The sequence below is a fragment of the Colias philodice genome, chromosome 6 (genome assembly GCF_061535455.1).
Source record: "Colias philodice isolate Cphi_HAF_F1 chromosome 6, ilColPhil1 Martin Lab GWU primary, whole genome shotgun sequence".
Lineage (NCBI taxonomy): Eukaryota > Metazoa > Arthropoda > Insecta > Lepidoptera > Pieridae > Colias > Colias philodice.
The window spans coordinates 6,680,381-6,706,185 of record NC_143091.1 but is presented as its reverse complement, the minus strand read 5'-3'; the positions used below and the strand labels follow the sequence as shown (position 1 = coordinate 6,706,185).

The window sequence follows — 25,805 nt, the reverse complement described above, 5'->3', positions numbered from 1 at the left end:
AATCTACAATAGTGTCATCGTTCTTTTTTATGAGTGTTATAATATAACTGAAATTGTGCCATATTTTTTATAAGCATTATAATTCTATTTACTTGTCATTTATTTAACTACCGAAAATTGACTCACCTTATTCATAAGTTATGTTTGATATTAATACAAGCAATTTTATAGTTTATGATCGTGACTCACCAAGTAGCGTTAGTGTAATCTAGTTTATGAGCGCGCATGTGTATATTTCATTGTATGACAAACAAATGTATCTTCTTTGGAACGCTCCGACTGTCTCTGACATATTTTCTTAACGGCTATTATACTGCGGTTGCGGATTGTACTCTACATTTCATGAAGAAATCTCCAAGTTAAATGGGAAATTCTAACGCGATTCCTTCCTCGTGGATGTAACAGCTGAAAGGTCCTAATAGCTTTTTATAATTTATTGCTGAGATTATTCGCGTATCATTCGTCGGCACGCAGCCTAAGGACGATTTATTGGAGCGAAGCCAGCTTTGTGAAAGTGTTTCAAAATAGCGGAACTTCAATATTTTCGAGTGAATATCGGTGGTGGATTTGTGTAGAAATAAAAGTCGTCAGTTAGAGGATTGGCACGAAGCCAAATGATGAAACCGATACGATAGGCGCCACCCCTCTCCCTAGTCTAAATTAACTATTACGTAACTCATAAATATTTTAAATACATATTTCCATACTAACTACGTGATAGTACCTCCTTATAGTATGTTTTCGACGCTGAAGCGAGCATTATGGAAATTGATTTTAGCTTAAATTGTGAGGATTAACAGCTACCTACTCAAATTTACAGTGCTGGGTTGCTGACGAATTTGTATTTGTAAATTTTTATTAGGCAGTAGTGCTTTTATTATGGTACATAACATAAGCGTTTTAGGTGCTCCCATGTGGTTTTACTAAATTACATATAGGTATTTATTTTGAAGGAAGAGGTTTCCCGCGTTCAACATGATTATATTTTTTTTCAAGGATTTTAAAAGTTTGAATACTTTGTAGCTGGCGAAGAGATAAATCAAAATAAGTTTCAAAAACTATTTTTTATTGTTATTTACATATATTTCACCGCATCACAGTTTAGATTATAGGCTTTAAGTATACAAACGCCGTGGTTAAATACAATTGAGTTTCTCCAAACATTCGAAACTCAATCCCCCAAAAAGTTGAATATGCAAATATTTCATCAAAGTTAGTTCTCGTATTCAAAACGCCGATTACACAAACTTTTCAATTAAACAAGTACGCTCAAACGAACACAGAATATAATTTGATTAACATCCGCTCCGTATTTAATATTTGAACACCATTCGGATATTCATTCATAAAAATAATAATTGCACAAGGATAGTCGGTCCGTGAAGGAAATCATTGACATAACAGGCGCAGAATAAAATGACTGAAGATACAGATGTGTAAAGCGTAGGGTGCGCAAGTGAGGCGGGGGCGGAGGGGCGGGCTGCCCTCAGTTCCTCGGAGGCTGCGAGGCTCGACGCCGCCCGCCCTGCTGTTACTTGCCAAAACATTGAACCTATTGTTTTTATGCAAAACATACGTTTTATGCGATGAATACAAACACGTGAATTTGTGCCGCGGCGGGCGCGAGGGCTGTGGAGAGGCTTGGCTTCTATTTAGTAAGTGCTATTTATGTTTTGCATTAGAAATCATTTTAGTGTGATTTGTTTTTGATTTTGAATACACTTTATATTAATATAATTTGCATTTAACAAAATTGAATGAGGAGAAAATGTGTTTGTATACGTATTTTTCAAGCTAATAAAGAAAACGTAAACTTTTTAATTAACACTTCAAGTTTAGTAAATAAACAACACGACTATTTTCGTGTATTCGTTTATAATTTTAAGTAATTTCTTATTTAACATTTATTTTAATATTCACTGTAAGTTTCACTCTCAGAGAAAATTAGTAAAGTTTCTTCAAAGATGTCATTCAGTTTAGGGAGCAGGAATACTTATCGTAAGGACTACAGCTTGTCCAATTATAGAGCTTTTTACTGAAAAGTGGCCGCTCTCGCAACTGAAATAATAAGAGCTTTGGGGTCACCTTTTAGAAACTTCGCGCAAGAGGTCCTTATCCTTAAGGACCTCTTTAGAAGCTCTGGAGATATTTATAACTCTTAAAAGAAAATTACGCTGTAGTATCTAGATAGGCGATTGTAATTTATATTTCCAATTAGGTTTCATTTATCATACCTTTTTCATTACCTTTAGATGTTTTGTGTATAATATGTTTAATTTGATGTATTTGAATAATTTCATTCAGTATTATATTATCTATTAAACTGGTATCAGTAATTTTATATATTATTTGACAGGAATATCATTTTAAGGGTGAATATTAAGCCAAAGAGTGCCAAAATAACGAAGTAAACGTTAAAAGGAATTACCATAATGACGCAGGTCTATTTACGAGCCTGTGTATTACGCGGCTCGTCCTTGGTGCCAACATTTATAGCGGTTATCATATATCTATCGACATGTACTTGCCAAACAACCTTCGCACCTAAATATGATATAAAAACAACATCGCAAAGCTTACACGAATCGCCCACTCCCATTATCTCGTCGACTACGCTCAGAATGAAGCCATTAACATCAACAGAAGGCCCGACCACCATTACTTTAACAACAAAGGGGAGCGTTAAAACAACAAAGGCTTACGAGGCTACCGAGAGGCCGAGTGCCGCCCGCAATTCAACGGTCGCAGCGGACGTGAGCACAAAAGCGTTGGTGAAAAGTGCAAGAAGGCAAAAGTTAAACACTACTTCGAGTGCACTCGGAAGCGCAGTGCATACCCCGGCTCGGCTTCAAGATCGCTTGGGGGCAATAGATTGCGATCTGCCAGTCTTACCGAGGGAGTCGCGCCTCTGGAGAGGAAATGAAACGCATGAGTTGAATTTGCCTTTAACGGTAAGTTCAATTATTTATTTTATTTAGATAAGCAGCGTGATTTGAAACGATGTTTTTTATTTTTAATTTATTTATTAATTTAATTATAACGGTCTAACACAATTAAATCAACGAAAATAAAAAATTAAATTACAATTTATAAATAACAATAATCAACTAGGTACCTACTAAAAAATCTTATTTCGTTTTGGACCGCAGTAAAGTAGGTATCTCTACAAATGGACGTAGGCTTGAAATAGGATTTAAGAATTGGTTCTGCGAAGGCTGCCCTTTATTTGTATAAATATAGACGAGAAAGCTACCTTATTTATTTGATTTCTATAAATATGATGAATAATTTTTAAGGAAACACTCCACGTTCCCTTAAAACAGGTTTAAATGAAAGATATTGGTGGATCTAGATATTATGTAGAGTCATTTTATATTTATCTTATCGTCCTTTCAAATAAGACTTGTTTACCAGACGCAATACAATAATATAGTTTTTAGTGTTTCAATATATGTACCTATAATATAATTGCTACCTGTTTGGTTAATCGATATCTTATTCTATAATAAATAATTAATAACTAAATTCTAAAGAAAAATAATCATTTCGAATATTGTGAATAAGATATTCATGACATAATGGCACTATCACATTCTTGAATGTGATATAGTGCCATGGTATTCAATTTATAGATACATATCGGATTGTAACTTGCATATATTTGATCAATTTTTTATCTAAGTAATGAGTTATCTCTTACCTCACGGGCAAATATAATATTCCAGTTGGAAAACTTGATCGTGACGAGAGCAAAGAGCATTGCGAGGTCAAATATATAAACCATAAATCGTCTTACGCTAGAGAAAACAGAGGAAAAGGTTTCTTGGTTCAGTAATTTTACTCCTTTATTATTCTCGAAGATGTTCCCACGGGCTACATCATTTTGTATTTATTTGGAAAAGGATACAGCTGTTTGCGAAATTGATTGTAAAGTGCTCGCAATTTATGAATAACAATAACGATTAGGCTCTTTTGTATTTATAAATTACATTATATAAGTAGTGTTCAAAATAATAATATCAAATTGTAATAGGTACTTAATATTTTTTTAATTTATTTTATTAATGCCTTTTGGCGCGGTATAACGTAAAATCAGTGATCGAACTGAAAAAGGAACCTTTTCCTCAAGGAATTTTTCCCCACGATGCAAAAAATCTGCAAATAACCTAAACGCATAAGAATCGAACAAAACACAAGTTATAGGCAGCATATTCCAGTAAATGAAATGGTTCGATAGCCAATATTGCATCTAGTTAAGTAGGTATAATTATAAATTAATATATGTGTGAGTTTTACCGCGTGGGTAACGGAGGAGTGCGCGGGAGGGCGGTTCGGGGGTGACGAGGAGTGTCCTCAGGTCATCGTGTCATGGGAGGGCTCCGCCGACATACAGAGTGGAGACATCCTTATCGTCCGCATCTCCGACGCTTTATTGCTCGACCGCACCGGCCATGTTGAAACCAAGAACGAATCTATCGACACGAACTCTTCGCTCGCAGAAAGGTCAGTGTATATATAATTTGACCTATATTTGCAAGTGATCCTTATAATACGTTAGTATCTGAGTGGCCCGATAGGGTTCACTGAGCATTCCGTTTCTACGAGGGTTGTTTTTCAGGGCACATCATACGCTACTGCAGCCAGCTGTGTATCAGGTGACGCGGCAAGGACACGAACATTGTGACGTTTCTGATGGCATGCTACTGGATATCAATCCCTTGGATGAACATGATACTAAGATTTTCACCCTTTATGACAAAGATTTAACTGATGGGGTCAATTTGTTAATAGGTACTTAAAATTTTGTTATCAAAACAGTAAATTTAATGTATAATGCTGTCACGAGCAAGAGTTTTAAACTTTATCACAGTTAATTAATTTATTTTATCTATCTTAAAAATCTTTCATATCCTCTTATTTTTCGTGGGATTTTCTTCTTTCTGCATTTCAGCCTTTGAGATGGAAATAAAATAGACTTTATTTACTTCGATTCATTAATATAATAAATTAATAACATATAAATATGTAGATACATCAAACGATTACGATTCGAAATTGTCTATAGTCTAGACTCTAGACTCTAGTAAGTAGAGTACTGTTGTGTTTTTGCTTATTTTCATGGTGTTCCACTGTCCACATATTGACAATGCAGATTATATTCCATATGAATATGCACATATATTTTTGCATAAAAATACTATAAAAGTAACTGAATAGGGACACTCCTTATGCAGAATGTAATTGATATATTTACTCCTGCGTAGTTGGCTAATGTCAATAGAGGTTCGCCACCGTGTACCTACTGTCGTGGCAAGAAATGGTCGGGAGAACCATTAAACAGAGTAAACATTTTATACATCGCTTTTTAATTTATTATGCCAAAAAGTGAGATTCATAAATGACTCAAACTTTTTCCTCAGCCTATCTATTTTGTATATCTAATTAATTACCTATTAAGGTACAATAAGTACTTAATTATTTATACAAAGACTACTGGCTGGAATAAGAAATCCTTGAAATCCACACCAATTTATACGATTTGTAAAATTTGTATATTTGCGTGACTTACGTAGTTTTGGTGGGCTCTTGAGTAGTAAAACGAACATTTCAACATGGAATGGCAGGGAAGAACGGTTATGCGTGACATGAAGCATTCTTAAAGCCTGTAATGACGTTATATTGTACGTTTTTGATAGCATTATAGCGACATTTTTGTTTGATAAGTTAGTGGTGTATTTACTACTTATTAGGTTCATGTAACAATAAAAATTTTACAGTTGTATCCGAGAACTGGGGGTCACAATGTGTCCGCTTGAAAGTGACGGTCAAGTCAGATAACTGCGGCGAGTCTCAGGATTGTTCTGGGAAAGGAGTATGTTACACAAACGTATCTATGGTAGGCCATTTAACAATGTGATAAGCTATTTTTTCGTGAAAACATATAATGTAGAAAACGTTAATTATAGGAAGGTTACGAATGTCAGTGTTGCCCTGGATATATGGGTCCGCACTGTGAAGACAGGGATGCCTGCAATCCATCACCCTGCTTGAATAATGGCATTTGTGTCGACCTCACGCAATCTCTCAACGGGGCCAACTATCACTGTCTTTGTCCATACGGTACGTATTATTTTATAGCGTTAATATAAATTTATTTTTACACGACTAAGGTTGATTTTCTTTAAACATTATTTCTTCCACATGGCTAAAAGCGATCTATATACCTATGTGATTGCTTATCGGCTCAAGTTTAGGCGATAAGACGACCTTCTTAACTGTTTTACTTTTATTTGTTTTGAAGCAGTTATAAGGATCTTATAAACATTTAAAATTTGAAGCGCTTAAAGGTCTTTGCTTGAGTAAAATCCTTATGCAGCGTTGTATCAGCAAGAAAATACAGAGATTAACTCGGGATTAAAATTAGTCTGAGGTGGGTGAAGCAATAAATTTCTGTTTATATCGCGGATCGCTTTGAACCGCGCCGAATATAAATTACATTTTTCGGTCAATTAAATTCCAATGTGACGTAATCTGCAACCGTATGCGAACCGCGTTGTTGCGTAACGTTTCAACCCGCTTTGCGGTACCCGTAAAAGGTATTCAAATGCGGACAAATATTTTCAGCTTTCAATATCTTAAATATCGATAGATGTCCATTATTCATCGATTTGATGCTCCTTCTTGAAAGGTTACTACTAAGGGTACTACAAAAATTGTATTGCTCCACTTTCCTGTAAAAGTTGACAACGCAAGCGAATCTTGAGTCCGTTGACATCGATGTTATTTTTCAAAGCATAAAGGTCCATTAATTTACACCTATAAACTTATCCTCACGTCATCATACATATATTCATCAATTGGTATTCATAGAAATAGATACTCGCTTTACTCCCTTTCATATTAAGAAGTCATAAAAATGGATGAAATGTCGCTGTTAATGAATATTGCATTATTGTAATTTTTTAACGATTCAGATGCCTTTATATTAATTAATGGCAATAATGTCTCCTGGTTTTGTATAGGTCTTACAATGTTCATTACGTCTCGTATGTGTGCGTATCATTCTTATTAATTGTACCCACCATTGTGTCGAAAGCAAAAACTTCGAGGCTGATTAAATTAAACCGTGGCATTTATCCTTATTGGATACCTTTTATTGTTATAAATGAATAGTATTAATTACAAATCCAACTAAAGTATTCGTAATTCATTAGGATGTAGGGATTCATGAATAATTCTGACCATATGTACGATGTTTTTATATAAACATATAATTAAATCTATACTTTTAAAATGATTAAGAAGAATTCATAAGTAACTTGGGGAATCTAAATCTTATAGGATAGGTACTGAAAGTACGCTCTGCAATTTATCGGTGTAGCGGTTGTAAACATTACTGTAACGCTTCGGGCTCTGGATTCAATCCCGGGGTTGGCAATAAAGCCTGGATTACAGCAGCAGACACACTCCCTTTACATAAAACATAATTAGTGAAATGTGTATATTAGCATTTCCATTTCATGCATTTCCCGTATCCCTTCGGGATATACGGGCGTTGTTATGTTTTAATTCATGAAGTACGCAAACCCGGTTTTAAACACAGGTTTTACCGGGCGGAAGTGTGAAAAAGATCCATGCTTTTCATCGCCGTGTGTGAACGGTGGATCGTGTATGAGCATGGCAATGAACGGTTCGACAACTTTCCATTGTGCTTGTACGGAAGAGTGGACGGGCACACACTGCGAGCTGCCGGGCACCGGCGGGGCCTGCGCTGATTTGCCCTGCGGCAAAGGCATCTGCGTAGAGCAAACTGACGATGACAGCGGACCGAACTTCCGATGCTTCTGCGAGCCTGGTAACTTATTTGTATAACACCTATTGTAACTGTTTAACATGTTTATTTATTTGTTTGTAACTTTGGAGCTTTTATTGCAATAACTACTAACTATAATGATTATCATTCGGTTTTACATTTAAATATTATTGATGAGGAAAATGTTAAATATTTTTACAAATTATTATTTTGAACTAGAAATCTAGTTCAAAATAATAATTCATGGCATAGGTACTTAAAGCTTCGAGGTAATTCATTGTTGCAAATTGCAATACAAATACAATCCGTAAGCTCTGGTTACTTATTCAATGAATAAAATAGACAGAGAAATGGACCGAAGGAAATGATGAGTTTTTTACAAGAACAAAATTAACTGGAGTTGTTTTCGTGCCGGAGGAATACAAAAAGCGACGAACAGATTTTTTATTTCAATGGACGTGTTTTATATTTAAGGTAGAGCAATTTAAGTTCTGCGTATCTTCAAAAAGTAATGTTTGTAATTTGATGTTGATACTGCGTAGGTATATTTCAATTTTCATGTGTTGTCACTACATAGGTATAGTATCAAAAATGCATTCCGCCGTCTGTGTGTCTGTATGCTGAAATCTTTAAAACTTGGCAACAGATTTTGATGCTATTTTTTAATAAATAGAGTAATTATCAGGTTTTAGTAAGACCTAAAGGTATTTGATTATATATATATACAATATAGAGACATCTCATCTGTCTTTATAATATTGTCTTTATTATAAAGTGTAGTGTTCCAATCGCATCCAAGCCTGAGCTAAAGCCGTGGCCCGTAAGTTATATCTTAGATAACATAATCCGATATAGTGGCAATATCTCGTCGAATCAATATTCAGCGTGAAAGTCTTATTGCATTTTGGCATGATGCCATTTTTTATCTCATGCGTTGTTTTGTGCCAGGACAAAATAGCATACTGTAGCATACTGTCTTTGACAGGCTGATGAAATGAAAAATAATCTCTTTCATATTCATGCAAATGAAAGGATAAGAAATTCATTTCTCTTTGCCGCGACTGTATGGAGATCATATTTTATAATCCTTCAGGCGTAGGTATAGTCGTAAATTAGATATTGCGAAAACGGATGACAGGCGACAAATTGGAATTTCTAGCTTGGCAATGTTTCAGGACAGCATATTGCTTTGCGATTTTTTTGTTCCATAAGAAATCTAGAGAAATCTATTCTGTGCACTCTCTGGCAAAGAAATAATTCAGACGGAAAATACATTCCGACCAAATTTTCCGCTTTTTATGTAGATAATGATTAGAAAATATTTAAATAAAGATAACATATAGTATTCGGACGTTATAATAATAGAATATGGTGGTGAAATAATAACTTATATAAAATTTTAAAGACTAGAAAAGCACGATCACTAGGCGGGATACGAACCTGCGTCTTCCGCTATGTATTCATTACAATTTATTTATTAAACTCTTTAATAGTTGTACAGATAGGTAACCTTCTTTATCATTTGAATACCATAAAATAACTATTAAATTCAAGAATAACTTAGGTATATCATTTAATTTGATATTTTAGCTTTTATATAGCATGCTTTTATATAAATGCTCTATAAAAAAACTTCGCTAAATCTTATATACATATAAAATTCTCGTGTCACAATGTTAGTCTGCATACTCCTCCGAAACGGGTGGACCGATTCTCATGAAATTTTCCGTGCATATCGGGTAAGTCTGAGAATCGGCCGACATCTATTTTTCATATGTACTACGGGCGAAGCCGGGGCGGACCGCTAGTTTTAACCTAAATTTCTCAATTCAAGCTCTCATAAAAAAGCATTCACGTACTAAAAACATCCCTTTGATATTCATTGTAATCTGGCTTAGGTTTTAGATTTGTATTTGCACCGTATTACGTATTCTAACCTTAATTACTCGTATGCTCCATTGTCCGCTTTGTAGGAGAGCTTAGATTCCTGAACCAAAGAAGCGCTCTGAATCCAGTAATTATTTGCGTTCTCAATTATTTTCCATAGCAAAATTACAAATTCATTCCTTCCGCTCGAGTTGTAACTTGTAAGCCTCTGGTATACTCGAAGTCTGCCAATATAGATTAAACGTGAGGAATCACTGATTCATGAATTTAAAGCTTTTCCTTTCCCTTCAATTTGTTTTGTTAGCGTCGCTTGAGTGTCCCTGAATATTATCGATATTAATTATACATATTAAGGTGCTATTTAATTGTATAGTAGGTATACAGATACATACGAATGTATTATTTGATTAGGTATTTGGATGTCTGTATTTTACGTATATGACTATTATTACATAGTAGGAAAGGTATTATTAGTAGGAAAGCATAGAAATATTAGCTAAAGTTTGTGAGGATGGATGGATGTTTGTTACTCTATCACGCAAATACTACTGAAGCTGAACCTGAAATAAAAGTATACTTTTATTGTATTGTACACAAAGGTAGGTACTCCGTTTTATGTTAACCGTATATCTAATTCACATAGTTCACTAGTATGTAAGCATGTAGTACATGCTTACATACTAGTAGTAGTAATGTAGTACATACTTACATATAGGTAACTAGCTTTCCGCCCGCGTTTTCAAAGAAAAACCCGTTCCCGTAGGATTTCCGGGATAAAACCTATCCTATGTCCTTTCTCGGGTATCAAAATATCTCTATACCGAATTTCATGCAAATTGGTTCAGTAGTTAAGGCGTGATTGAGTAACAGACAGACAGACAGAGTTACTTTCGCATTTATAATATTAGTATGGATAACTGTAATATCATCAAGGAAATTAATAGAAAATATCTAATTTCTTAGGGTATACCGGGGACAGGTGCGAACTAGAGTATAATGAGTGCGAATCGTCGCCTTGCGTGAACGGTGGTACATGTACCGATCAAGTTGGAGGTTTCACTTGTGCTTGCGATCGGGGATACACCGGACCTAGGTGCCAGTTTAAGGTAGTCTTTGCTTATTTGATATTAATTTTAAGCATTCAAATGGTTTATGAATGAATTCTTTTTAAGAATAGATAAAATTCGATCACGAGGCAATTGCTCTAGCGCGAGCGGGATCACGGGTGGCCGAATCGTGATGGAGATGTCAGGCGTCGCCCCGGTAAGGCGAAGGACTGGTTCGAATCCCTCCTTGTGGTCGATTTTTTCTTTTCTTTAAAAAATTCGTCTTTGCTTTTTTATTGTGATTATGGTTTAATCATGGATTAATTTCTGAATGACAACATTTCTTCTGATAATATTGTGATATGGGAAATTAAAATTCCAGCTATTCCTAAGTTCAATTTGCTGAGAGCTTTTGTATATAATTTGCATAATTTATTAAAGTGAAACTTTTATTACATCGTCTCAAACTTTTTGGTCTGTGTAGCGCATGTCGCGTGTATCGCGGCTGCCGAGTAGGTATACCTACTCGGCAGCCGACCGTCACGCGACATGCGCTACACAAAGCAGTGTTCGGAACCGTTCGAACAGTTTCACTTTTACCGTGGTTTCATAAAACCACACAACATTTTTTTTTATTTTAAAAACAAATTATTATAAAGTATGCAAGTGAATTACTCAAATGGTTTTTATTATAATTACCAGTTGTTACCACCACTGTTTATGTTTGATTTTTATGTAACAGGCAAAATCTTAAATAAAATTGTTTGTTCTGCATTTCGTACCTTTTCTAAGATGTTAAGCTTTTCAATTATGTATTTCATAATAATTTAGATTGATACCATACACGTAGATACTTAAATTTTATTTATTTGTTTATATTAAAAAATATCTTGGTTTATACTTTTTTTCAGGTGGACCTCTGTTCCCCAAACCCCTGTTCGGAGCAACGCTATTGCGTGGACCACGGCAACAGCTACGCGTGCGAGTGTCCCCGCGGCTTTGTCGGTGAAGAATGTCATATTCCTGCTACTTCTGTAAGTTTCTTTCACACAAAACTGTACCACATTTAATTTATATGATAAACAACAAGTTTATGTTGATGGATTTACAAATTACACTTAGGTATAATTCGGATCTGATGAAACCGATGACTATATTTTGGCGCCTTAATTCTCATAAATAATGTATTATAATATAATTTTAAACACTTAATTCTCACACTAATTATAAAAAATCTAACAACCGTTTACGCTAGAGTGCGTGCTAAAGAAAAATAAACATTCATAATAAGTAATGTACTATAAACTTAAAAAACAAAACCCTCTTTGTAGGTGCCTAATTCTGTAATTATTTACAGTGATGTCGCATTTTTTAACGTTGGTTAACACCTTTGTTTGTTGTATCGTCGTTCATATTCCCATTCGGACTTTTTTTATAGTAAACGAAAAGTAACTTTTGAAAAATATGCTATTTTCAGATATGCGATAACAACCCTTGTGCTCATGGTGGTACGTGCTGGAGTGGCGTGGACTCATTCTATTGCTCTTGCAGACCGGGATATACTGGAAGATTATGCGAAGGTAAGGTTTGCTCTATGGTGATTATAAATATGTATATACAACATTATTTGTTTTATATTCTAGGATACCAGGCAGTCGAAGTCCTGATAGCAATTTTGAATTGATGAGATAGCTTTTACTTTTTATTTATTACCTTAATTATTTCGCGCTATATTGAGAAATTAATTGTATCTCTTAGTAGTAAAAGTAATTTCAGCAGAACTTATCCAACAAAAAAACAAGAAACAAGAATTAGATCGAAAATTTCTTAAGAACCTCTTTGCCGGTGATACGGTTAGGGCTTAATATTCTTATTATTGTTCTACAGCTTAAGCAGAGGTATGCAAATACTATAAAAACACATATATTAAATTACAGAGGACTTCATACTAGAGCCAGTGATCGATGGTGAAGGAGATGTGGACGCTGAGACTCGTGGAAGTGGATCAGTTAGGGTGATGCGGCTCCCACTTGGCCTGTACCACGATCGCCTTCACAACGTGTACATAGCGGCCGGTACCCTGGGAGCAGCGATAGCTATCGTGGGAGTTGTGGTAAGTTGGAATGTCTGGGTACGGGGGATGAATGTTGTCAGTAGTGAAATGCAGTTCTGCTGGGCCTGTACCACGATCGCCTTCAAAATGTGTACATAGCGGCCGGTACCCTGGGAGCAGCGATAGCTATCGTGGGAGTTGTGGTAAGTTGGAATGTCTGGGTACGGGGGATGAATGTTGTCAGTAGTGAAATGCAGTTCTGCTGGGCCTGTACCACGATCGCCTTCAAAATGTGTACATAGCGGCCGGTACCCTGGGAGCAGCGATAGCTATCGTGGGAGTTGTGGTAAGTTGGAATGTCTGGGTACGGGGGATGAATGTTGTCAGTAGTGAAATGCAGTTCTGCTGGGCCTGTACCACGATCGCCTTCAAAATGTGTACATAGCGGCCGGTACCCTGGGAGCAGCGATAGCTATCGTGGGAGTTGTGGTAAGTTGGAATGTCTGGGTACGGGGGATGAATGTTGTCAGTAGTGAAATGCAGTTCTGCTGGGCCTGTACCACGATCGCCTTCAAAATGTGTACATAGCGGCCGGTACCCTGGGAGCAGCGATAGCTATCGTGGGAGTTGTGGTAAGTTGGCGTGTCTTGGTACCGGGGATGAATGGGAACAATTATGTCAGTAGTTAAATGCAGTTTTGATGGGCCTGTACCCCGATCGCTGTGTAAAGAGAAGCCATTGGCGTTGTGCTACGTTGATATATCGTGCTAGCAGGTTCGGTACGAAGTACAAACTAATTTTAAGGAAAGATTATTGAGAGCGGTGGAAAGTTTTCAATAATTTACCATTGAAGCTTTCATAATGAGAAGGTAGGTTATATAGCAATCTATAGTTATATGTATTATAATGTCGCATATGTCCGTGCGTATGTTGTCACATTTCTCTTCGTATCAAGCAGCAAGAGCGTTCCAAAAAATTTACCATTTTTAACGGATACTGACATATTAAATACACCACTTCCAGGTAACAGCCTGCCACTGTCGCGTGAACAAAACATACTCCCGCTTACTGTCCGGTCTCTCAGCGCGGGTCACAGAAGCGGGTCCCCCCCACCACTGGTTGCAGGACAAACGGGAACCGATCCCGGCCCCCTTCCAACCGCCCACTAACTTCGATACTACCGACATGTACTATACATTAGACTTCAGCGACAGCCAAAGCTCCCCCCTCATTCAATAGCCATCAATATCGGACTGCTCCGATGGGGAACGGTTCAAAATACAAATTTAATATGCCAATATGTTTATAATCACGCGGTCGTCGTCTGTCGCATTTTGCACCGCTTATAAAAGTATCATTGAGCGTTTGATTTCTTTGACGTTAAACCGTGATGTTCTGTTTCAAACTTCAAGTAACATAAAGGCAAGTATTTGTTTTCAGTCCATTTTCTTGCGGACACTAGTCTGATTATGATAATGTGAGAATGTGAAAACCTTACGTTTGCATAATCACTGCTGAATATTGATGGCAGAAATGCGTAAGAGAATTTTAAGTAGGTAATTAAATATAATATGATATTGATTTTATTTGAAGATTTCATTAATTCTTATTTTTTCATTAACTAATACGACTAATAAGATAAGTATTCCATCATGTAATTTTCATAATTTGCTAACCGATTTATAAAAAGTTTTATAATAAATTGGAAACACTTATTGATGGCACGCATTTCTTATTATGACCGATAGCTACTAAAATGATTGTAGTTTTATCAAATTTTAAACAAACATTTTAATATATTTTGCAAATAATGCAGTCGGTTTTTAAAGTGAAACTTTTATTACATCGTCTCAAACTTTTTGGTCTGTGTAGCGCATGTCGCGTGTATCGCGGCTGCCGAGTAGGTATACCTACTCGGCAGCCGACCGTCACGCGACATTTACCGTGGTTTCATAAAACCACACAACATTTTTATTTATTCATGAATCATGTCATTATTTGTCAATGGAAATATAAAATTTATCTATAAAAGTTATACAACTAAAAAATTGTCCGTGATGTCTGTACTTATGCTTTTTGCGGATATAATATTATATTATTTGAAGTACGAGGATTTTTATTCGTATATTATAGTTCGAATTAAATTTTATAAGAAGTACAATATCGAGTGCGTAATAATATATGTAATGGCAACACCAAGCAATATAAATTTAAAATTTGCTCTAAACGGTTCATCCATTTTGAGTAGATTTTGAATAAAATATGATTTTTCTGACTCATTCCAAAACTAAAATTATTTGAAAAAAAAACCTTAAAAAAATATTTGAATAGAATCTTATGTGTTATAATACATTTTTTTTATTATTTACGATATAATAGATATAAATCTGTACTGTTAGAACGATTTAGTTTTAAAAAATTATATGTGAAAATAAAGTGTTTAGATCATTAGACATTTTTAAATATTGTGTGCATGCTTACTAAGTGTTTAGTCAACTTAATTGTTTCAAACGATGTAGGATTATTTTTTACTAGTATTAAATAAAGTGCCTGTGAAATGTAAAGTACAGTATGCTACTACCCAAGATGGTTTACTAAACCACTTAGATAGTTAAAAAATCGTGACTGTTATGCCTTTCATCCACCCTTCGTACCTTCTTGGTCAATTTATTGTGCTTCGACCTCTACTTATCACTTCGTTTTCTCTCCTATAAATGCTATTTTCTAATAGATAGATGTATTTTATTATATTATACTATAATCGAGATAATTATAAGTACCTAAATATAAAATGTTGCCTCAATGCTTTTCGTGTTCCGAATAAAGCTTTTTGATGTAAATATGTGTGTTGTAATATTGTTGAATCATTATTAAACATACTTATATTAATATGAATCATTCAATAAAATACCCTTTAATCGTGACAAACAATTATTTTATTTTCGCCCACAGCAGGGGGAACACCAGGAAAAAAACTACACTTTTGTTTTGAAGTAAAACATTTTTATTTAGATCATAAACTTTGATAAAAATAATTATATTAATAATATTTTTATGACAACTTACAAATATTCATATAAAAGAATAACGTAACATCTATTCAAATTTTAAAATTAAGTACATTAAAATCAATAACGAAAATGTGCTACCACTTTCGGTATGTATAACTAGTGTGACTATCTTCACGAGGCGGCGAGCCCGCGCGCCGTGCGCCGCGCCGCCCCGCGCCGCGCTATACACGTGCTGCGCCCGCACGCTGCGCGCTTGCGATTCTCGTCAACGGGAAATAAAATAACACTACATTCACATAACATTTGCAATCGAATAAAAAAAATGTCTCAAAGCACGGATCAATATAAGTGATACTTGTCTTGAAATATATTTATGATTGAAAAATTAAAAAATATTTTTAGAATCGCTCGCGAACAACGTTGTGGACGCAGCAAAAAATATAAGCTCGAGCGACTCAAACAAAGCTAACATTATGATGAACTGTCTTAAAAAAAGTTCAAGGCTATTAGAAAATGTTCCGCGTTTTGTAAATTCTCAGTTAAAGTTGGGTCTGTTTGAGTGCGCGCGAGCTTGAACAAATGATAGACGACTCCGATAAACATAATCATTGCACAACGACACCGAGCGGCGCAGGCTGCGACACCGCGAGGACACGCCCATTTAACTACCTACTACAACTGATTTACGTACTTTATTGCTACTGACGTTTGTGACTTATGACGAGATTCAGAATCACGATCTAACATCATTGTAAGTTAAAACATTAAAGCTGCACAATTTATAATAATAAGTACATAAATAAATATTACATCGATACGTATAAGTAGGTATAATAATATAATAATGTTAGAGTCCGCCCCGCGTATAAGGTAAATGCAGACTTTGAGCAATGCGATGCATAAAATTATAAAATTTATAGAGAGATTTTAACATTATAAACATAGTGGTTAGACATTAACGAGTGATAAGATTATATTATAATAAATGATATGGAAGATATCGATGAGGCGCAGGACGAAAACAGTCACAACGCTATCGCAGCGCATCACAATAAAATTTCTCAGAAATACGTAAATAGCATAATCTTAATTATAATTCGATTTTCTACCTGCAACACGTGTGACAATAAAACAATTAAGTATAAAATACTAAACTAAATCATTAAGTACTATAAACTATGTCATAATATGGCAGTTAGTCGAACCGTCCGCACTAGGCACTTCACTTAAAATTACATCTTGGGCGACTTTGTCTGCGACCAATGTTTCAAACAAACAGAACCTGGTTCTGAATTTTGGATAGTAAATCGGTGGACAAAACTTAATATAGAATTTTGTGACAAACAGAGCAACAAATATATTGTGGTATATTATTTTTAAATAAGATGATTAACAATAAGTTTAGATTTAGTAAATGAGATTCATACAAAAATAGATTTTTAATAATATTGTCATGGCCCGAGAGTTCACTAAAGACAGAAAACTATTATGTATATAATAATATGATATATAACTCTAAGTAAATTGTACACAAACCACTCCCGTCGATGAAAATGTTAATTCTGTTCTGATGGACGACTTGTGACCACATATAAATGACTACTACATAAGCATTGTAAATTATGCAAAATGGCGGCTAAGACTCATTTAAAATTATAATTCGTTTTATTGATTCCATTTACTATTTTATTAATCAGTACCCTTTTAATTTTTAATTAGGATTCGGATTTCAAGTATTTTTGTAATAATTTTGAATAAATCACACCTTCATGTTAATCACTCTGTAATTAGATACTATGTCATTATTATTGTAATAAAATAGCCACAGTATGTTTTAAAAATTAATGAATATGTATTAGTCACAGCGCCTTTAACACGGAAACAATTTGTGTTCGAACTAATTCTAACACTATACTTTACCTAAGTGCATGAATTGAGCGAGCTTATAAAGCAAACTTACTTATCTCATAAATCTTAAAAAAGTGGATGGCATTTAATTTGACTTAACTCACTTATATTAAAGGATTAAACATAATTAATATGACAAAGATACTTTATGCATTTTACAATTTGTAGACTTTGATATCTACAAAAACGTTTGTGACAAGAATTTCTTACTTTATCATCATGGCAAGATAAAAAGGTACCTGTTGAAACGATAACTACATAAATCTAGAATGATAACAGATGAATGGCACACACGTTTAAACTTCAACAGTAATTTATTATAATTTCTCAACAACATCATATTGATGAACATTTTTAGTCACTTACTTCCGTGATATTTATATAAAATGTTTAAGCCATCACCATTATTTCTGTGTAATTTCATAAGGCACTAATAGATATATACAAGGCAGTCCCGCTTCTCCCGGGGTACAAAACGTTCAACCATTATTTGTGACATTCGTTCATTAAGATGAGTGTTATGGTGATGAACCTCTTAAAAGTAAATTTCAATCTGAGATCGACGACTTCTTGAGACAACCTTATTCTTAATAGTGAGTGTAAAACTTGGAATGTAAAAAGTACATTTTTAGTTCGCCACAAACAATTTGTGAGACTATGAGCACTTAAACCTGGCGAACGTTCACAAGAACGAAGCAATGGGATCGTTCTCGTCATCACTTGGTAGAGGTGAAGGGCGAAGATTGGTCAAAAACTAGTGCTCTAAAGGCAGCTCCACGAATGTGATATCGTAAAGAGGCTCATCCTCGCTGGACCCCGCCGGCCGCACCTCCAGCAGGAACAAATCCTCGTTACAATAGTACGCCAGCATTTCATCGTCAATTTTGGCCGTAATCCTATAATTAAATACAAATGTTAATATCACGTCATTTTATATATGTAATCTTAACGTGTTGATCAGTAAATATTAATTATCTTGGATTTTAAATTAAATATGCATGATGATTAATAATTTTATTGATTAATATGAGGAAACTGCAAAATAACCTGTTTTGTTTTGGAGTAGTCGGGTATTTTAATTGATTACAAAGCGTAAACGGGGACTTTGTAGGTTTAAGAAAAAAGCAATGTGAAGTTAGTGGCGCGCCCTCTAGACAAGCGAAACCGTATTACGCGAGGCGGCCGTTTTCACAAAATGTACTTTGAGATGCCAATGAAAACCACTTACCCTTTCTTGTTCTTTCGATAAAGATTATTAATTGCCGAACTTGAAATTTTGTACTTATTCTCAATCTGAAAATGAGCAGAAAATAAAAACGATTACATTGGGCCTGTGTCTGTGAACCGAGACGTCTCGTCTTTCGAATCGATCGTTGGATCGGTAACCGGTCTAGTGGTTTTACAAGGACAGAGAGTGAGTCGCGCGGGAGCACCGCAGTGCCGAGCCGGAGCAGCCGCCGAGCGCGGGTGTTAATTACAACATGCAGTTATGATGGTCGAGTGTATTAGACGGGGTTATGAAGCGCCACATCGGTTACAGCAGCGCCACGGGCGGAGGCCCGCGCGGGGCCGCCGCCCGCGGCGCGGACGAAGCGTCTCGATTATTTTCGTTTACGTTATTATAAGTCTGAAGTCTCCTTCATAAACGAATATCGATACAACGAGAAACCGAGAGAACGATCTCTCGCTCGCTCGGGTTCTGCGGTTAGCTGACATCACCAAGGTTATTTACGTGCTCACCGCATCCGCGGCGTCCTTGATACGTAACTTTGATTTATTTACATTATGACATATTTATGACAATAGTCAATGTGACGTATCAAGTTCAATGAGAGTAAAGGGTTCTAGTTTACTTACAGCGTGCAGAAGACCCTGTGTCGTAGGTGGGACCACGTGCAGAGGCGTGTAGACGTCGTCCGTGTCCTGGCGTACATACAGCATCACGCGCTCGCTGAGGGGCGGCGTGGAGGTGCGCGCTCTTTTGCCCAATACCCCTTCAAGTTCTAAGGAATCCTTACGATCGCTATATGGCGACAGTCCACCGACGTCAGACCGATACCTTTTATGAAAAAACATTTATTAGTTATTTATTTTAATGAAGATAAAATCATAATTATTTAATAGTTTAATAATCGAACACTCACGCAGGTGCATCTGGTGGGAAGTGGTTGTGGAATTTAAGTGCTGGTGCCTGAGGCTTTGCAGCGTGCAATAGGAAGGGGGACGCGCCCTTAAGATGAGCTTCGGCAAGAGCGGCTTCATCATGTCCATAAAAACCCTGAATGTCCATTCCAGCCAGTTTATCGATATCCTCAGCTGGACTGAACAGTACTGGTGGTTTGGTTAAATCCGCCATCGAATAAAATTCGCTTCGTTCCGTAACTGGGTGGTATATTTCATCAAGCTTCTTTCTATTTGTTGCTGACATTTTCCTTTTTGCTGCTCTTCTTTCTTCATCTCTTGTTTTTCTTTCAGCGCCCTATAATTATTAAATGATGATTAGCAACGTTTTTTTGCATTTCCTTTAATATTGAGTAAGTAGTTTTACTCAAAACATTACCTTGTCACAGAACACCTTGATTTGACAGTAGCCCCTGTGATAAACTTGCGTGTCTCTTGGGTCTTCAAAAGTGTCAATCTGAATGTGAAGTGGCAAACCCTGTAAAATAAAGATGTAATATTTAGACCAATTTCATATTTTTGATAAAACATTTCAATAATTATAAGCGTATTTGCTTTTAATTTATAAATGAAGTTTGGCATGCTAAGAGAGATTGCAATTCTCCACGCCTTTCTCTATCTATTTGGAACCATCAATCGTGTTAAATTGACTACAATGTAAGCAAATTACACAAGATATTTCACGCTAGAAATCTATGCCTGCGTCTTTACAAAACGGTTATAGTACTTATATCCATAAGGGATAATTGTAGTGAATCTACATATTATAAAGAAAATATTATGCACGTGTCTGAGTCGAATCGTGTTAAAAGTTTAATTACTTCGGTTCGAGGTCATCGACGGAGCGTCACCGTTCTTTGAAGAGATAATATTTAAATTGATGGCGATCTATGTAGAGTTATTTTAGTATGATAAACAAACTTAGAGCGGAATATTCGATCCTCTTTGTAATATATTTATACGAAGATTGTTATATGTATGTATTATTAATTGAATGCGGAGGTGATATACGCTATAGTATACACTATACAAGTTTAATGCGTTTGTAGATTGCTGTGCTTATCGGGGCGTCTCCGGCGACAACGCGGTTAGCGACCTCATGCCTTCATGTTGTCGTATTTCATGTGTCGCGTATTTAATGTGTTAAGCTTAATTAAATTTTTGCTGTATAAAAACCTTATTTTAAATGATAAACTTAAGGTTACGTGTAACAACTTCCCACGTTATCGAACCGAGGTAACGTAGTTCTGGATTTATCCATTACTAATTGCTCTACCATGAAATAACTAAGTATTTTATTCCTCGCATAAATAGATATATCTATATTGTACTATATATTATTATATCGTTTACAAATATAAGAAAATCACTTACCTTAACACCTTTTTGACTGCTGAAATCCGTACTCAAACACTGTACGGCAATATTTATCTGAAACGAAAAATTATCCCATTTGTACTAAAACTAAAAATATAGGTATAAAATTATTAAAATAGAGATGGATATAGAAAGATGATCATTAAACAATTTTCTTAAGGGAACAAAGCATGCTAAGCTCTCGTTTTTTATAATAAATACTTCATTGACGTACAAAGGGCGAACTATAAAAAGATATGTGAAGAGATTTAAATGAAGTGTATTAAAAAATCCAATATAAGTATGTAATAGCGTAAGGTTTTTCTGCAGCGAGCTGCGGGGGGCGGCGTCGTGGCTTGATGCACACTCATTACCGCGGTCTATGCAAATGACCCTTACGCGTTTTTACTCGTCGCCGACACTGCCACCGATCACTGTCAGAACACATATTATCTGTCGCAAACTACTCGCATCCGCTATGGTATTACTGAGCAATGCTAAATAATTATGGATATCGATAACCGATTATCCGCGACTAAATAATGTGGTCGAGCTTAACCAATTCCAATTTTAGAGTTTTACGACTAGATAATTGACCTTACGATATACATGCATCATTTTTTTCATACGTTGACCTATTCATAATTTTATTCCTTCTTTGGAATATTGAAGTAAGGTATTATTATTAATTTCATCTACCTACTTTTAATTTCTGATACTCAATAATAACAAAGATACAAATAGATTTATATGTATATGAATAGAACAGTCATTAATAAATGCATATAATTTCATGACATAGGATTTAGATTTAGAAATATATTAACTATTCATTATTCACATTTAAAATGTTCAATAAAGTAACACACAGAAACATGAACGAAATTGTTTTTCGTAATTCATAAAACCAAAAAACTTTTAACATTGAATAATGCAAAATTGCGATAATAACCATAAAACGTCTGTGAACATTATATTTTTTGCAATTAAAATTGCATTTGAGCCGTACAAGTTCTGCCTCTATTGCTTTTTGCTTCATTTGCCGTCGACCCCTATATGGTTTCAGGATTTTATTTAATTATTCTTCAATTTTGTAATTAAAAACGTGGCTTGAGTTTCGATGAAGCTCAAGAATAAATGTAATGCATAACTTTATGCAAGTATGGGCTAAGCATGCACATATTTTTGCATTAATAATATTATGCGTTTTATTTTGTTTGCCACGAAAGAAAAACAACAAATGTTATACAGAGTTTATATCGATGATTAAATTAAAATACATATAGGTACTTATATATAGTTGGTTTATCGTTTAGAAGCAAATTAAGATTTTATATTTTATACTTGGGAATAAACTTACTTTTGCAGCGCTTTCAAGGGGATTCCAATAGACGGCGATGGCATTGTGGGCGACCTCCTCTATGCACCCCGCTAGACCGATGCTGTTCTTTGTGTCTGCAACAAAACGATAAAACTTCATAAATCATGTCTTCAGCTAACTGTGCAGTAATGGTTGTAGAGATTTCGATTAAGATATCAACGCACAATACGTCATCGACGACGGAAATTTATTTGCTGGGCGTGAATAATCACGTGATAGGATCAATTCACCGGCGATTACTGTTTTCATTTTAGTTTTACCTAATCTTGAAGTAGTATTATAATGAGTTTTCATAATTCATGCTCAAACTTTATATTAAATGGATATGTTAAAAACGTATAGGTTTTTTAATGGTTATATTTTTTCCCTAATAAATTAGCATATCATTGCCCGTTAATCGGATAGTAGTAGGTAACTAAATGTGTTTTTATTTCTCAATATTGTTGTCATTTAATCGGCTATAAAATATTCATGAATGATCAGCTAAAGACTCGAGTAGGTTCTCAGAGATATCAATAACGAAAGAAATAAATAGCGAATACTCAGGGTAATGCATAAATAAATAGCGTACAACAAGTTTTAATCGTAGGAGGTTTTGTAAGCTTGTAATGCATTATTTTAAGATGTATATTGCATTTAGAGTATTGGAAGTGCATTAGTAGACAGGCGGTGGTCGTAACTGAGTAATAGTCGCGCGTCGCAAGCCGCAGCGTGGCCCGCCGCCCGGTGGCGCGTGGGCCGCTATCGGGCTGTGTGCAATCTGTGCGGGCGGCGGGCGCGCGCCCCGCTGACGTGTTTACGATCTCCGCCGCCCGCCCTCACGCACCATATTGTCTAACTATCTCTTACTTTACGTGTAAATGTCACTGCGCAAATTCACACCTACTCGCACGTGTTTAACATAATTGTTACTTACAGTTTGCATTTAAATAATGCAATTTAGTTTCACACAAACTTTAACGTCTATTAGATCGATATAAGGAATGAAATTACATTTATCAGATTAGATCTAATGGTAAATTAATCTAGTGTTTACGCGTCAGTGTTTACGTTTGCCGTTTATACTAATGAACAAGCATCTATATCATTGGCTAGCGACCTTAAATAATTTTAAATTAGAATGCGTGTCGAAATATATACTTTCCGAAACAAAGGAAACGGGATGAGTTAATCAAAAATCAGTGAGACATGACTAATGCTAAAACTTCATAAAACAAAGAAGGCGAAGCCAAGAAGCCGCTTTGCGTTGAACTGCCGGTCGACACGCGATATAAGAAGACTCAAACGCGAACGTAATCGGAGAAGTTATTGTGTAGAGGCGCAGTGCGTTGCGTCCCTCCCTCCCTCTCCTCTCGTGCCTCTCCGTAGGTAGGCACTTTCACACGCCCGCGCACAGGTGTCCGGTGTCGCCCTTGAGGCTACTCTAAAGTTCATTTTGCATTTATCATGCATCTATAACTAACACGCATTTGTGTTTTGCATTCGTCTATTAATGTATATGATGACACGACTTCGCTCGGTATGTTCGGTCCCTTATGTAAAACATAAGCTGACTTGCCCTCGCTTTGATTTAACTTTATAATTCTAAGACATTCTAAATAATATTAACGTAAAAAAACAAAACTCGACTAACATCGAGATAAAACTCTAAACCTTGACATTAAACTTGGCCCGCCGCGCAAATTAATGGCTTCCATGTTTTTATTTTCCTTGAGATTAAATTTATAGGCACTGTTTGTAGCCACGGCGTCACTCATTACGAATGCTCTAAGCCTTGCTTAAGTAATATTAGATTGTATAAAGTGTCATATATCAGCGCTGTTTACTCCAAACGACTTAACTATTAATAAGTAAGCATTCCAAAGATGACGCAACCCTATCGATTTGGCTCGGCATAGCAATTTTAAGAATAGGAATATAGTGAAATATTTGATATAAAAATTTAATTTATTTTAAGTATTTTATCTCACGTCGACGATAATAATTAATAAGCACATTATTTTTACATTATTCACATTATTTTACTTAACTGTTTTCATACAAACAGCAAAATAAAGCGCGCGGGTGGAGGTTCTTCGCGCAATTAACATGCTAATGAACGCTCGCCGATATCATCGCAGTAATTATGTCCGCGCGCGACTATAATATTATAGGCTTGTTATACCTTCGTTTCACATTTTCGACAACACCGCTGATATCATACCATCAATTTAATATCTATGAACAGCTTGTTCAGAAATAATCAAAGGAACTGACTCCAAATTTTAAACGCGGTATTTCCAACAGGTGTTTCGACGACGATAGCGAGACGGAGATTTCTCACGAATTTTTATGATTTCCTGTTACTCAGTATGTATATCTCTATTATATCGTTTTATTTAGCTTCATCTCCGTAAATTAAAGCTACATTCTACTTTATCTCTAATTAAGTTAATGTAAAATGCCTCGTTATGAGAAAAACGTAATCTCGAGCTAAGGCCTACGAATGAGGGGAGGAAGGGCTAATTGTGGCGCCGGGAATTTATTTTTAGTTGGAGGATTGATAGGTCCATCGTTCGGTGTGGGCCGCGGTTGATGTGCGCGTTATTTATGCAAATGTCCTAACGACATATAATGGTGGGTAGCGGGGTGTGCGGGTGCATCTTTGCGGCTATCTGCCTGCAGCACGGTAATTAGGTCCTGCGTGCCGAGCGAGCGCCCGCGCCGCCGCCGCACGCAACCGCCGACCGCGCCATGTTTATGTGTCGCCTCGAGCTCGATTAACCATGCTTTTGTGTTGAAAATTCGCTTAACAAAAAGCGATACTCATACGCGCTACTGCTTTATGTAAATCTATTTTGATTTAAAAAAGTCGCAAATAGATATCTACTTACCAGCGTCTAATATTCTTTGTTTAACCGAGTGTTGTCTTCCATGCCAAAACTGCCACGCCTTGATCTCATCTTCAGGGGATTTCTCTTCTCGGAACATAAGCATAACCACACTCTGTAACAACACACATAATTAAATTATATAAAACATAATATTATGCGACATTTGTAGATAAGTAAAGTTAACTTCCCGACGTTAATATTTTTGTTAATACGTTTCCGTGATTTAATTAGGTTAAGAAACCATTAATAAATAAGTTTTTAATTATAATGTTGTCCAAATAAATAATCTTAGGTAT

The 25,805-nt window shown here is 35.7% G+C and overlaps 2 protein-coding genes across 5 annotated transcripts in view; one reads left to right on the top strand and one right to left on the bottom strand.

The window, feature by feature from the left end:
• The first annotated feature begins 248 nt into the window (after positions 1–248).
• Positions 249–14,619, top strand: LOC149487781 (uncharacterized). 2 transcript variants are annotated; one of them, XM_089696444.1, is made up of 13 exons: positions 249–412; positions 1,373–1,655; positions 2,357–2,951; positions 4,313–4,503; positions 4,619–4,791; positions 5,778–5,896; positions 5,967–6,120; positions 7,604–7,855; positions 10,664–10,806; positions 11,658–11,780; positions 12,224–12,326; positions 12,684–12,859; positions 13,823–14,619. In XM_089696444.1, the coding sequence occupies exons 3-13, from the start codon at positions 2,433–2,435 to the stop codon at positions 14,036–14,038; spliced, it is 2,169 nt and encodes a 722-aa protein (XP_089552570.1). In that variant the 5' UTR covers positions 249–412; positions 1,373–1,655; positions 2,357–2,432; the 3' UTR covers positions 14,039–14,619. The 2 variants fall into 2 exon arrangements, with proteins under 2 accessions (XP_089552570.1, XP_089552569.1); XM_089696443.1 differs by lacking the exon at positions 249–412 and having other exon boundaries at positions 1,117–1,655.
• A 1,161-nt stretch (positions 14,620–15,780) lies between these two features.
• Positions 15,781–25,805, bottom strand: part of grh (grainy head) — a 96,890-nt gene continuing 86,865 nt past the window's right edge. For 2 of the 3 annotated variants that reach the window (XM_089696434.1, XM_089696432.1), the window contains 8 exons: positions 25,510–25,621; positions 22,616–22,710; positions 21,274–21,330; positions 20,279–20,377; positions 19,863–20,197; positions 19,576–19,777; positions 18,947–19,011; positions 15,781–18,614 (listed from right to left, as the gene is read on the bottom strand). In XM_089696434.1, the coding sequence (XP_089552560.1) occupies positions 18,473–18,614; positions 18,947–19,011; positions 19,576–19,777; positions 19,863–20,197; positions 20,279–20,377; positions 21,274–21,330; positions 22,616–22,710; positions 25,510–25,621 (1,107 nt within the window). In that variant the 3' untranslated portion in view covers positions 15,781–18,472. The remainder of the gene's footprint in view (positions 18,615–18,946; positions 19,012–19,575; positions 19,778–19,862; positions 20,198–20,278; positions 20,378–21,273; positions 21,331–22,615; positions 22,711–25,509; positions 25,622–25,805) is intronic. The other variant, XM_089696433.1, reaches the window with a different exon arrangement.